Source organism: Musa acuminata, chromosome BXJ3-4 (genome assembly GCF_036884655.1).
Source record: "Musa acuminata AAA Group cultivar baxijiao chromosome BXJ3-4, Cavendish_Baxijiao_AAA, whole genome shotgun sequence".
NCBI lineage: Eukaryota > Viridiplantae > Streptophyta > Magnoliopsida > Zingiberales > Musaceae > Musa > Musa acuminata.
The window spans coordinates 41458312-41471424 of record NC_088352.1 but is presented as its reverse complement, the minus strand read 5'-3'; the positions used below and the strand labels follow the sequence as shown (position 1 = coordinate 41471424).

Genomic DNA, 13113 nt, shown 5'->3' with positions numbered 1-13113 from the left:
GAGGCAAAGAGCCTTAAGGGTATTTCCATACAAATAAGAAAATAAGGATGCCCCAAGTAAAAATGGGATAATATCCCAAAAAGGACAACAGTATGAGCTTTTTTCAATAAATTAGCCTAAAAAAGTTTCAACTAGTATTATTCGACTTTTGGGATTAGAATGATCAATACCTAACCTTGTCTTGTACTTTTTCTGACAAGGTACTTATGGGATTAGTACCATTTGTATTAGATTATAATAGTATTAATCTAATACTTGTTTGGTTTAATATAATATCTATTTGTATCAGATTATTTCATTTCAGTTGAATGTGAGTTATTTTTGTTCATATATTTAATTTGTGTATTCGAATAATGGAGGTTGCGACAAGAACAGCTCTCTACTTTTGCACCAACGAAGCAAAAGAAATAGTGCAACAGCCAACTCAATACACCACTTGAATCGCCGTAACGTTGTCTTCTAGATTGGTGGATAGAGAATCGTAGGCAGTGTCAATTAAGTCGTCCTCGAAAGCACAGATAAAACGCAAAAAGCAGCAGATTGTCTGACCCAAACCTTATATCTTTTGTTTGGAAGGGCTTTAAGAAGCGGCTGGTGGCATCAGATGTGGCGTACACTCCAATGTCAACCAGTGCGCCTGAAGCATTTACAGCCCCTTGTAGCAGAGGGGGATGGAGCCATCCTCGATCTTATTAGTACTACCAATAAGGTCGACTTACAGCTGTCTCTGATGCCTGAGGAATCCAAATAGCCAGATATCCATGTAAGACGACTTGTCAGATGGACCCAATCCAAAGAAAGAAGAAGCAACAGATCAAGCTGCATGCATCTAAGAAAAGATGAGCTGTAAAGCTCTATCCCTTCCCTTCAAACATGCTTCCCATCTTGATGGCCGTGTTTTGGTGCAAGCACCACGGGACCAGACCAGGAATCTCTATACTCAATTCGAATGGCCGTAATATACTGTTTGGAATGGTATATTAAGATCCATCCCACATTCCAATCAATGTACTACTACTCCATCGTCCCATCCCGTAAACTCGCATTTCTTCCTGTGGTATAAGCTTGGCTCAACTTCAACATACAATGATGCCCGCCCGCTAGTTTTCATCAGATAACACGGTTAAAAGCCGAGTTCGCTTCCAACAGAAGGTGCAGAGGAGAGAGAGAGAGAAGGAAGATAGTGGATTATTCTACATTTATAGAGCAGCCACCATTGTAAGCCCCTTAAAACATTGTGCTGTTTCATTAATCAGGGAACGCTTTGGGCGTTGTGATGCATTGTGTTGGATACGGAAGCACTGCATGAGATACCACTTCATATATAGTGAGTGGTCTTTAAGATGGACCTCGGGCAATGCTGCTATGGTGACTAATTGTGTTCTCAATGAGATAAAACATTTCTTTGAATTGTCCAGGTATTGGTGTAACTGGACTCTAATCAAATCACTAGTTGGCTTTGTAGCTCTGGACTGTAAGGAATCTTGTTAATGGCATAAGCCTTTCGATTAAGTCTTTTGCTGATGTCAAGTGGTGCTGCTATATATATCTAGAAACGACAACAGAGTAACTAATAGTTTTAGTCATGATTGGGGAGAAGACCATGCTAGATTAAATGTAACACAGGATTAGTTCCATATGAGAGAAAACATTAAAAGGAAGGTTATTATGACTTCTTGTCAGCTGAGGAAAATATTATTAAGCATAGGTCCAAATCCATTAGATGAAGCTCGGAGATGTAAATCGAAAGTTACTTTTATGATATATAGAAACCTCAGAAATTTCTAATACTATTCTTTCCATGTAATAGAGCTTAACTGGGTGATTAAAAATGTGACAAGGCCTGATGGTTTCCAAGCTAAATTTTATAGAACTTGTCATCACATTATAGATACACATATAAGAACAATCATCAAGGAAATTTTTGTTTTCTTCAGAACTCTAGGAGAACTGAATAAATCCAAATAATTGCCTGAATTTTCCATTTATATCTTGTTGTACTTTGCTGTATAAGTAAATCGTTAATTAACATAATTAGGATAGTGATCGGGAGGAACATGATAATCTCTAGCTTAGTTTGCTATTTACACCAGAGAGGAGGATTACAGATACTATCATCCATCCTCTCGGCTCCCTATCGTTTTATTGAAGATATGATGCAAAATTGATTAGATGGAATACATATATATATATATATATATATATATATATATATATATATATATATATATATATATATATATATATATATATATAATGTATTCATTCACCAAGAATCTCCAAGCTTGTCAATGACAGAGTGTTGAGGTATCATCATCCTGGAAATCCAGGATCGAGACAAACCTTGTCTCTTTGTGACTGGACTTCAAATCTCAAACCCTCATCCATGTTGCGAAGACAGCTTGCTGGTTTTGTATGTGGGAACATGTAGAAAGAACATAAATGGGTGCTCGCTACAGAATACATCTTCTCCACTAGAAAAGGATGACATTTTGATGATTGAGTCACGCTGATAGTATAACTCTTGCTACCTAACGGAGGGGTGTGTGTCACCTTCCATCACACCAAAGGCGACATGATTCACCACCTAAACCTTGGGCAACTCGCTCCCACCGACCATGAATGGAGTTGGGGGGGGCACAAGAAGCGTCGGCAGCAAGAAGGGAACGTGGTGGAAGGATTGGGACATTAGAACCGACACCTCTCCTCGGTGTTTTCGCTCCCAGATTTTGCAATGTACATTTCTCTGGATGTCTATTTTCTTCTGACGAGGGTGAAATAATAGAGTTGCACCTCTGCTTCCATGTTTGTCATACATAGTTAACAAAAAAAGTTACCCTGTGATAAATGAGAACATTTGTTTGGTGAGATTTTGTATTGAAGTAATTGAATTTGCTTAAATGATTAGATGCCAATATAAGTGCAATCTTACTCAGGTGTTAAAAGAAAATATTGATTAGTTTCGAAAGTAAGCGACATAAAGCCCTTAATAAAGACATAGTACTTAAGAAATTCAACAAACACTTTGAAAACAAGACATCAGAAAGATCTTAAATATTTTAGGTGTAAATATTTATTGAATGATGTCTCAACTTTGAGGAGGGTTTGATACTTAATCATCATCATCATCATGATATAAAAGATTATTTTTCGAGACATCCGACTCTCGAAAAATAATGAAATAATTGGCAAATCCGGAATAAGAAAGACCATCATCATGTATGAAAAATGCCACACAAAAACTAATGATTGTGTCAAATCGGAAAGAGAGATTGGATCTACCCTTACTAAACGAAGGACCCACACCAAATTCCTGGTCCCACATTCAGAGGTTTACAAAAGTCATCAACACACAGCTTCTCTTACCAGGGACAAAAAATTATGAACAACGTGAGAATGCTGATGTCTAACTTAATAAAAAATATAATTGCTTGGTAAATTGCCAAAATGATTCCACCTCCTCTAGTTTTGAGGGGTGCAAAGCAGCAGAGTCTAAAGCATTTCGTGGCCCCCGCCCTTCTCCCATGTAACCAGCCTGTCCACAGTGCTGGGCTTCTCTTTCTCTCTCTATCGACCCTTAGCCTTCCTTAAGTGCCACCAAAAGCTAAGAGAAGAAGCCAACCTCAAATCCTTTTCTTCTTCTTCTTCTTCTCTCTTCTCCTGCAACCATGGGCTCCTTGTTCGAGAATGTCCAGAAGAAAAGGTTCTTCCCCACCATGCCTTACAAGGACGAGCTCCCCACCTTCCAAGTGCAGCAGCAGCAGCAGGACACCCACCTCATAGGCCTGAGGAAGCGGATCTCGTCTTTCTCCGTCAAGATCCAGCCCTTGTCCTCGGTCTCCACCGAATGGGCCATCAGGCGGTGCAAGTCCATGCCGTCCATCGGGGAGTTCGCCGGCGGGCCTCTGAGGAGGTGGTGGGGCTCGTGGTGGGGGTGGATCCTGTCGAGGAAGCCGGTGTTCGCTCAGGACATCGAGATGAACGAGGAGGAGACGGCCATGCTCGGGTGGCACAGCAAGGGGAGCTGGCGGCACATCTTCCACAGGGTGCGTTCGGAGATCAGGAAGCTCATGCGATCCAACTCCCTCCCTACCACACAGGGATTTAGGTATGACTCGGTCGGCTACGCACAAAACTTCGATGATGGGAAGCCAGAAGAGCTATCATGATTACTTACTTTCACAAGTATATATCTATATATGTGATGATGATGATGATAAGAAAGAGACTACTGTTTGAAGATATGTAGTGCTTCGTTATTATTGTCATGCTGTTATTCTTTAGTTTTAATTTCTTGGAGGGAGAGGGAGAGGGAGAGGATTAAACGAGGTTGTAAGCTGTGCGCTTGTGCTGTAAGAAGCGTTCGCTTTGACAAGAAGAAACCCTCGGAAATCTTCTGCTAGCCATGGTGGGAATGTGATCTGTACTGCTTCACTCTTACTCTTTCTTTTCTGTAGTTATAATTCAAGCAAATAAGATTTGAAGTTGTACTTCGTGGTCTATGTTGAAGAAAGAGCTGCTTTGCTTTGCTGCTTTGTGTGTGTTGTGTGTGTCGGTTGTATTAATTAACCATCACAGATCTATAGATGTTGGCTATTAAAGACACAAAAGTTACGGTCATGTTTTGCCGTGAGAAGTAGATCCACCCTCGTAAGAGAAGACCAAATCCAACTCAGATTCTTGTGGCAGGGCAAATGGGAATCCACCAGAACGGAGAGGACATGTGACGTGCCAACCTACACTTTGGTACTACTGCAAGCTGCGACCAACTAATACTTGGATCGAGGATGGGGGGGATGTGTATGTATGTATTCATGTCATGTGGCCACCACCTTTCTTCCTTGCTAATAATACTTCATGATTGAGTCGGTGTTGATCTCGCAGCTGTGAGTATGAAATCTGGATGACAGATCTGAAATGCTGTAAAGATGCCAAGTTAAAAAGTCAGGATCACAGCTCAAACATAGGAGAAGGTTTCATATAACCTAATAGCTTGAGCTTGTTGGGTCCAGCAGCGGCCCCCCTTGTTGGCTACATTAGTGAAATGCACAATACCAACAAAAGAAAGTAAATGGTAAATTATTCATGTTTATATATCTTTTGATGGTGTATTATTCCAACACAAGGGATACAATAAATTAAATTAATTTTTCTTGCAGCAGCTAACACACATGAACATGCAATGGGTCTGGAAGAGGAAATGGACAAGTCCTTGGCAAATTTTGAAGGAATAATTCAGACATTGAGAGCAACTGCTAAAAGAAAAGCTTACAGTGTCAAGCATCTTCTGCACACGCAAAAAAACACTGATTGCAGCTATAAAAGAGAAGTCTTGCAGACAAGTATGTTCGAGTTTAATGTTCATAACATTAAACCTCTGCATGAAGTTTTAAAAAATTTCTTCTTAAATCTTCTTTAAATTGTCTAAGAGCCACATAAATTGCTCGCTAAGGCCATTGTATCAGGTCGGGCACATCCAATATGGATCTTCTTTTATAGGTATCAGATCAAGGGCTTTGTCTCGACTATTCGACTCCCACTCCGTGTTGGATCAAACTGCTTCGGATCAATTTGGATCATTCCAACATCTCATATTATATATATATATATATATATATATATATATATATATTGGTTGGGTAGAGTCTTTGAAACTTTGAATTGGTTTAAGATTGAGAAATCTCGGAAGTATATAGTACAGGTGATTTAGGCATGAAAGGAACAGCATGCGTGGACTTGAAGGACGAACGAACATTCTTTTTGGTAGGCATACAAAGTCATGAATGAGATTGTTAGGCCGCCATGTGGAATTTGCTCCTTCATTTCTCATCTTTGTTTGTAGAATATTCACGTTGATCACAGACTAATATATGTCTGAAAAGATTGACCAACAAATCGTGAGAAGAATGGATTAAGGTGACTATACATCTTTTCTTCTTTTTCTCGCCTTTTGCGCGAGTATCATCACTCTTACCTCTCCATGTATTCCATCTTTCTTCTTTACTTTCCTGTATGCTAACTTCTTGGTCCTGACATATAGAACAAGTTTCTCTGTTCTGAATTGGAATCGAAACGTCCAATCTTGGCAAAGTAGTGATGTTTTACCTAAAACAGATTTGTTGCACAAACAAGATCGGAGAAGCAAGGTTAAGGAATGTGGAATATGACAGGGAAAGAAAGACCATTTCCATTGAAAGCAGGCAGGGAAAGAGAATAAGAATACACACCAAGAAATCACTTCCATTTCAAAAGCTCAAAAAAATATGTTGCATACAATTTTGCACTCATTAAATAAATTCTCTTTTGTTACGAGAAACTTCCGCTTGCTAAAACTAAACTTTAATTTAGTGAAGACCTTCATCATTATTATAATACATGATGGCACAAAGCATGCGACGTAGAGAAAGAGAGTTGAAATTAGAGCTATAGCATATAATATAGTACTAGTCCATTTAGAAATACATTTGTATTTTAATATATATATATTTTTTTTAAATTGAGTGAGTCTTTAGTTGTAAAATTATTTGTGTTTAATAAGCAATAAATAAAAAATAATATACATTGACATAAGTGTTGTTTGATAAAATTATATCTAAAAATTTACTAATTATTATATGATAAATTTATCTTTCCAACCTTTTTAATATTTATTCAAAAATAAATACATACTTTTTATTTAAGAAAATTAAATAAAATGAATGTATATAATCTTATAAAAAATTTATATGATCCTAATATATTATAAATGTAATCAAATAATAAATTTTGCGTGAGAAAAAGTTAACAACGGTTAAAAATCGAAAGAATGATTGAAGAAATCAAGAGTTATAATTTCTATTATACGTGTTCGCAAAAGTATCCTACGATTTGTTTGTTATTACCCAATAAACTTATTGGTAAAAATATTAAATGACATCAAGATTTATATTTTCAGAACAATGACCTCCATGTTCTCTCCCATCTTTTATCTTTTTACCTCATCATAGTCAATTTTTTCCCACAAAGTTTTGTATCCCGTACCGGACCTGAGATGCCCAACAAAACAAATCAATAAGAGAGATTTGGGAACTTTTGTTTGTATCGTCGATCGGCCAACCGATCGAAATGGAGAATGAGAACCATTTTCATCGACAGTCAAAGAACTATACGAGGAAATATTTCTATTCTGTTGAGAAAAATTTTCTATTCTTTCCTCTTTATTTGTATAAATAAAAGAGAAAATATATTAATATATTCAATAAAACTTCTTCAATAATTATTATCTTTTATTCTTTCCAACGATAAGAACCATTTGCATGTCCATCATTAACACACCTGACACCGGAATGTACAACTGCCAATTATGATAGATGTTACCAACCCAAAAACATTGTGACTTCACCAAGTCGTACTGTATTCAGCTATTGATGTGTGGATCAACCAATCAACCAACCTGCACTTACAGCAGATTTGTCAGCCCATAGGATCAAGATCAATAGTAGCTTACACTTGGAAAGAGAAAGCTGGAGTACCCTAAAGAACATGTATGCATGAATTATAGCTTGGTTTTTGCCTTGTGTACATTGACCCAAAGCATCCAAGAAGCAATTAAGGTAGAAACGAAGAATGCCATGGTTCAAAGAGAAGGCAATGTAAGGGAAACAAATTCCCATCAGTTAGGCCTCACGGTTAAGATAATAAACAATTCCCTATTAATTCCTCTCCCTATTATATTCAATACCTTCATGCACTCGTCCTATATATTCTCCATGATTTCTTCTTATATAATCATTTAAATCCCCGCCAACTATAAATTTTCCATGAAACTTCTTGAATGATTACATCGATAGGATTATCCACAAGTACCCTTTGATTTTAAACATCTAGTACTGTTTGACTAGCATAAGCACTACAATGTTCAGCACAAAACAAGTAAAATATTCCACGAGGACTTGCTCTCTTGACTGCTTTCCCTCTCCACCATTACTTGATCAAAATTCTCCTTGGAACAAAGAAAGATTCTAGCAAGATGCTGACCGAATTCAACAATTCGAAGCTCATTGACGTCCTACGATGCACTGACTTACCCAAAAACCTGTAATTTATTAATGCAAAAAAGGCAAATTGATACAGTAATTTCACGCGTTTAATTTCAATCGAACTTTTGCCCAAAACGAAACCCTAAATCCCGCGTTTAATCATTAATCAATATAGACCTATGAACCACCATGATGTTCTTCAATTCAGATCATGTAATCTATCAAGAAAACAGGAACCTCTAAAAACCAAACCTAAAACTATGGCAGGATCAAATTAAAAATGAAGCAACAAGGAAAGGGAACCTTTCGATTCAGTTGTAGTAGAGCTCGAGGCCCATGCCGTCATGGATCTCGTAGTCCTTAAGGGTGATGTGATCCTTATAGACGGTGTACCACTTCTGGATGCGGATCTTGTCGGCGCGGGTGCCCGTCTGCGCCGCCACCAGCTTCTTCAGGTCGCCGATCGTGTCGTCCTCGTTGCACTTCACTCGCACCTTCTTCCCCAGCCGATCGTTCAGCACCACCTCGATCATCTTCGCCTCTCTCTCCTCTCTCTCTCCGAAGAACGTGGTATCGTAGCGAGCGGTTATTTATTCAGGGCCAATCGGTCTCTACATGTTTCTAGACTCCTCGGCATGCTTCGGATTCGTATTGTAGAGAGCAATAATTTGGGGCCCAACCGGTCTCGACATATTTCTCGTCTCTTCGGTAAGCTTCGGATTTTGATGCTCACGTCACGCGGAAATCGGCTCCGCGTACAACATACCAAAATTTTAAGATATATATTGTACCTAATAAGACTTATTTCGGATCTCGATCGCGTTATGATCCACGTCACGATCAACCTCTAGCGTCAGTACGAACACATACCATTGGGATATAGATTAGGTACCACGTCGAATACACTCCTATAGACTCAACACAAGGATCGTTTCCTCTCGCGTCGAGCCGAAGCCTGTACAGGGAGGCGACCTCTCGGCAAGTCTCGTTTCGAAAAACTCGGGACGGCACCATATGGCACTGTTCCGCACATACTAAGGCGACGATCGAATGCAAGTACAAACCCATCGCTCGGGGAGTCGATCGCCACATACGACCGACCATCGAGCACCAATATAAAAGCCTTTGACCAGCATCTGACCGAAGCGACTTTGGAGAAGCAAATCACCGGATCACTCACTTAATCTACGATGGGCCGAAGTCAAGAACTTCTCGACCAGAGCCTGTGTGCAGGGGTAGGCGACTCCAGAGCCGGCCCAAACCCTCGACGAAAGCACATCTAGCCTAACATCAAGCTCAACCTAACTTCAAGTCTAACTCGACTAACACAAGGACGTGTTCCCGAGCCTCGACGATTTTGAACATCGGTTAGTGGACCAAGCCGTGCTGATTCCTCGGCCATGGTGTCCGAGTTCACCAACGGTGCCCAATCATTAATTTTCCAAAATGTCTTCTTCTTCGATCATAACAACCCTCAAACTTGAATTTACTTTCAACTAAACTAATCTCTCTAAATAACTTGTGCCCTAAATTTACCTACAAATAAACATATTTTTCATTTAAAACTATAAAAAATATTTATCAACGCAACAATAATGCAAGTACCTCTGTGACGAGGTCACAGTTAACGAGTACAGAGGCTTCATGCAAGGCTGCTTTCATTTGAAGCTGTCATCTTAATCTGCCATCATTGGGACATCAAATAGTCGGAGGAAACATGTTTACGTTCACAGTTCTTGTTGGAAAGAAAAAGACAGTTCAACTCCTACTTGATTTTGGCACATAGGAGGATATAACAAGAAAGATTTTTTACTTGGACTGCACGTACTTATCATGACATGCATGAAATCCAAATCTTCCTTAACAATTAGCACCAGATTAGCTTATACGAAGTAAAAGCTGTAGTAGTACTAAAAGCCAACTCTGTACATTCAAAGTTACACGATGACATCCATTGTTTGCTGCTGCTTCAACTCATCTTTGTACAAACGGCTTCCAAGAACAACACCCAACTCATCATCTATCTCCCGCTGTCATTCCTCTCCGCCGTCCCCTTCTTGGATCGCAACAACCCCAACCCAAATCCCAGTGTGAGTCCTTTCGTCTTATTGTTATTGCTTCTACAATTACTACTGATGCCGGCGCTCTTTCTCCAACCACTCCACCACTGCGCTCTCTTCACTTTGGCCGCCCGCTCACGCGCGCTGCCGGCGGGGCCTGCCACGACTGGTGGCCGCGTGCACCGAATCAGCTGCCACTGAACGCTCTCGAAGAAGGGGTGCCGCTTGATCTCGGCCGCCCCCCGGGCCGATCCCATCCGCCTCGCCGGGTCCTTCACCAGGAGCCGCGAGATCAGGTCCCTCGCCTTGGTTTCCGACCCATTGCCGCCGTTGGTCTCCGGGAACTTGACCTCCCGAGTCAGGATGTTCCGCAGCGTCGCCTCCTTGGTGGCGCCCTTGAAGGGCGTGCGACCGTAAAAGAGCTCGTAGAGGAACACCCCGAACGCCCACCAGTCGACGCCGTTGCCGTGGCTGCGGCCGTTGACCACCTCTGGGGCCAGGTACTCGTGCGTCCCGACGCACGCCCTCGAGAAGGCCGACGATGGCTCGGCCACAAACTCGGGCTCCTCGTCCTCGCTGGATACGCTGCAGCCTAGGAGGCAGCAGAAGAGGCGGTTCCTGCGGCGAGGGCGGCGTTGGCGGCGGCGGCGGAGGACAGGCGTGACGTGAGATCGGAAGGAGAGGTCGAAGTCGGAGAGCATGATGTGGCCGTCGGTGCGGAGGAGGATGTTCTCGGGCTTGAGGTCGCGGTACACGAAGCCGAGGGCGTGGAGGTACTCGAGGGCGAGGAGGACCTCAGCGGCGTAGAACCGGGCGGCCACCGGCGGTAGGCGGTGCCCGCGGCAGCGACGGAGGAGCAAGTGCAGGTCACCACCAGGGCAGTAGTCGATGAGGAAGCACGCATAGTGTGAGGCGTCGAGCCGGGCGTACAAGGTCGGCAAGAACGGGTGGTCCATCTCCGCCAGCGCTCGAGCCTCGGCCCGCACGTGCCACATCTTCCCCCTGCCGCGGCCGTCGCCGCTTTCCTCCTCATACTCGTCGTCATCGGGCTTGGAGTAGTTGCCGGAGGAGCGGGAGAGAGCATCGAGGTCGATCACCTTCAGGGCGAACTCGGAGGACGAGTGATCATCATCGAAGCCTTGGAGCCGGCAGTGGAAGACGCGGGCGAGATGGCCGGAGCCGAGAGGGCGGAGGAGCCGGAGGTGGTGGAGGTGCAGGAGGCCATCAGGAGAGAGGTTGGCTGCATCGCGGAGGGCAGACCAGTGGGGATCGGAGCAGTTGTGGGGGAGGGGCTTCGGAGCAAACGAAGAAGAGGAGGAAGTAGAGGACGAGAAGGACGCCAAGCTGAGGCTGCTGCGGGCGCTGAAAGTGGAGGCAGACGTCGTTGAGCTAGTGAAGCTGCTGTCGAGGTCGGAATAAGAGTCAGGCGGGAAGAAGCTTAGCGTCTCCTCTCGATCCATTTCGTGAATGCGATCAAGAAAGAAGAAAGACTTCGGAAGACTACAGCAACTCGGGCGGTCTTTAAAAGGTCGATCGAGAGAGAGAGAGAAGCAACTTAAGTTCCATCAGCGCATTCCCTATCCTACCTCAAGCTGGTGGAAGTACTAAGATGCATTGTAATAATAATAACAGTGTCAGAAAGAGCAGAGAACGGAAGGCGAGACGTGGTATTATTTTTACGTGGACGTATGTAAGATTCACGTAGGTTGTAGTAAATCCAACGGATCGAGTTGGTGCATGAGGACCACATAGTTTGACCATACGGCCGACACAGCCGACATAGACACGACGCCGAACTCATCATTCATATTGATCTGAGTCTGTAGTACTTACTAATTTTGTTACTATAATGATTAATTACTGTCACATTGCAGTAATAATTAATGGCATCATGTGAGCAACTTGTTTCTTAGTGTGCTCTTAGGGTTTTTCTTAGTAGATCTCAAAAGTGGGTTAAGAAAACTATTCTTAGGAGTCATATAAGAGGATTTCTGGTTAACTCGAGGGAGACTTATTCTTGGTGTTTATTATTATCATGCTAGATTTTTTGGTTTATTCTTTGGTTGTTCATACGTGAGATTTCTCAAAATTAAATTTATATTTCAACTTATGTCATAAATTAATCTTTACAAAAATAATAATATGAAAAAAAATGAAAAACTCATGTTCTCCATTACGGTCATCACTTGTTGTATTTCTAGAATTAATATTAAATTATGATATAAAGCAATATTTATATAATTAATATGAATTAAAAAGAAAAGAAAAGAAAAAGGCCATTTCAGGCCGTAATTTCATTGTATATTTTGGTAATAATATAAATTTCAATGGATATGTATCCATGATGAGTTTAGAAATACATCAATGATCACAAGGGACTTGAAACATTCACTAAACTACACCCACACACTAATAATTTTCTGAAAAGAGAACTCATTTTTCATTTAAAAAATATTTTTATTATTTTAAATAACTTATATGAAGCTTCAAATGTCTCAACAGAGACAAAAAAGAATTCATGTCGAAGCAAAGGCTTATAGTCAATATTTAATATTGTTCTACTACATAAGAGTAGTTTAATCAATTATGTTGTAGTATATGTTCATAATATGGTAAAAATGAGTTCTTTTAAGTATGCACACAAAATATTTTTTTGGGAAAAGAGAGAAAAGATGTGCCTGCCTGCATTATCATTTAATTACAGAAAAAAATCAACCACCTCCCTATTGACTGCTAATTGGGATTAACCATTAACATACATCACGGGATGACAGGATTATATGATCCCATAGTTTATGCAAATAGACCATAACAAAATGGCTAGTTTGACTTCTTGGTTCTTAAAAGACATCAGTCTATTACCACATCTTGCGGCTTCATATTAATTAATATATGTAGGTTGCCAACTTGAGAAAGCTTAAAGGGGTCATATGCTTATGAGATGGAAGTCTCATGAAGCCCTTAGCTTCAAACATTAACGTGGTATCACGTGAAGACGACAACACTCACATGTGTTTGCTGATGAAAATAAAGTC

General features: G+C 41.2%; 3 protein-coding genes across 4 annotated transcripts; 1 reads left to right on the top strand and 2 right to left on the bottom strand.

The window, feature by feature from the left end:
• The first annotated feature begins 3511 nt into the window (after positions 1-3511).
• On the top strand, positions 3512-4529 carry LOC135635830 (uncharacterized). Its single transcript, XM_065147189.1, has one exon. It carries the CDS (start codon positions 3669-3671, stop codon positions 4167-4169), a length of 501 nt encoding a protein of 166 aa, XP_065003261.1. The 5' UTR covers positions 3512-3668; the 3' UTR covers positions 4170-4529.
• Positions 4530-7244: 2715 nt separating this feature from the next.
• LOC103983043 (ubiquitin-like protein 5) lies at positions 7245-8659 on the bottom strand. 2 transcript variants are annotated; one of them, XM_009400181.3, is made up of 2 exons: positions 8322-8653; positions 7245-7432 (listed from the first exon to the last, which is right to left on the bottom strand). In XM_009400181.3, exon 1 carries the CDS (start codon positions 8549-8551, stop codon positions 8330-8332), a length of 222 nt encoding a protein of 73 aa, XP_009398456.2. In that variant the 5' UTR covers positions 8552-8653; the 3' UTR covers positions 7245-7432; positions 8322-8329. The 2 variants fall into 2 exon arrangements, with proteins under 2 accessions (XP_009398456.2, XP_065003369.1); XM_065147297.1 differs by lacking the exon at positions 7245-7432 and adding an exon at positions 7440-8074 and having other exon boundaries at positions 8322-8659.
• Positions 8660-9756: 1097 nt separating this feature from the next.
• On the bottom strand, positions 9757-11811 carry LOC135635068 (serine/threonine-protein kinase WAG1-like). Its single transcript, XM_065145900.1, has one exon. It carries the CDS (start codon positions 11536-11538, stop codon positions 10039-10041), a length of 1500 nt encoding a protein of 499 aa, XP_065001972.1. The 5' UTR covers positions 11539-11811; the 3' UTR covers positions 9757-10038.
• Between the last annotated feature and the right edge of the window lie 1302 nt (positions 11812-13113).

Bases quoted from the DNA above. Each gene is read 5' to 3' on its own strand.
- LOC135635830 (XM_065147189.1), top strand. From the start codon at position 3,669: ATGGGCTCCTTGTTCGAGAATGTCCAGAAGAAAAGGTTCTTCCCCACC.
- LOC135635068 (XM_065145900.1), bottom strand. From the start codon at position 11,538: ATGGATCGAGAGGAGACGCTAAGCTTCTTCCCGCCTGACTCTTATTCC.
- LOC103983043 (XM_065147297.1), bottom strand. From the start codon at position 8,551: ATGATCGAGGTGGTGCTGAACGATCGGCTGGGGAAGAAGGTGCGAGTG.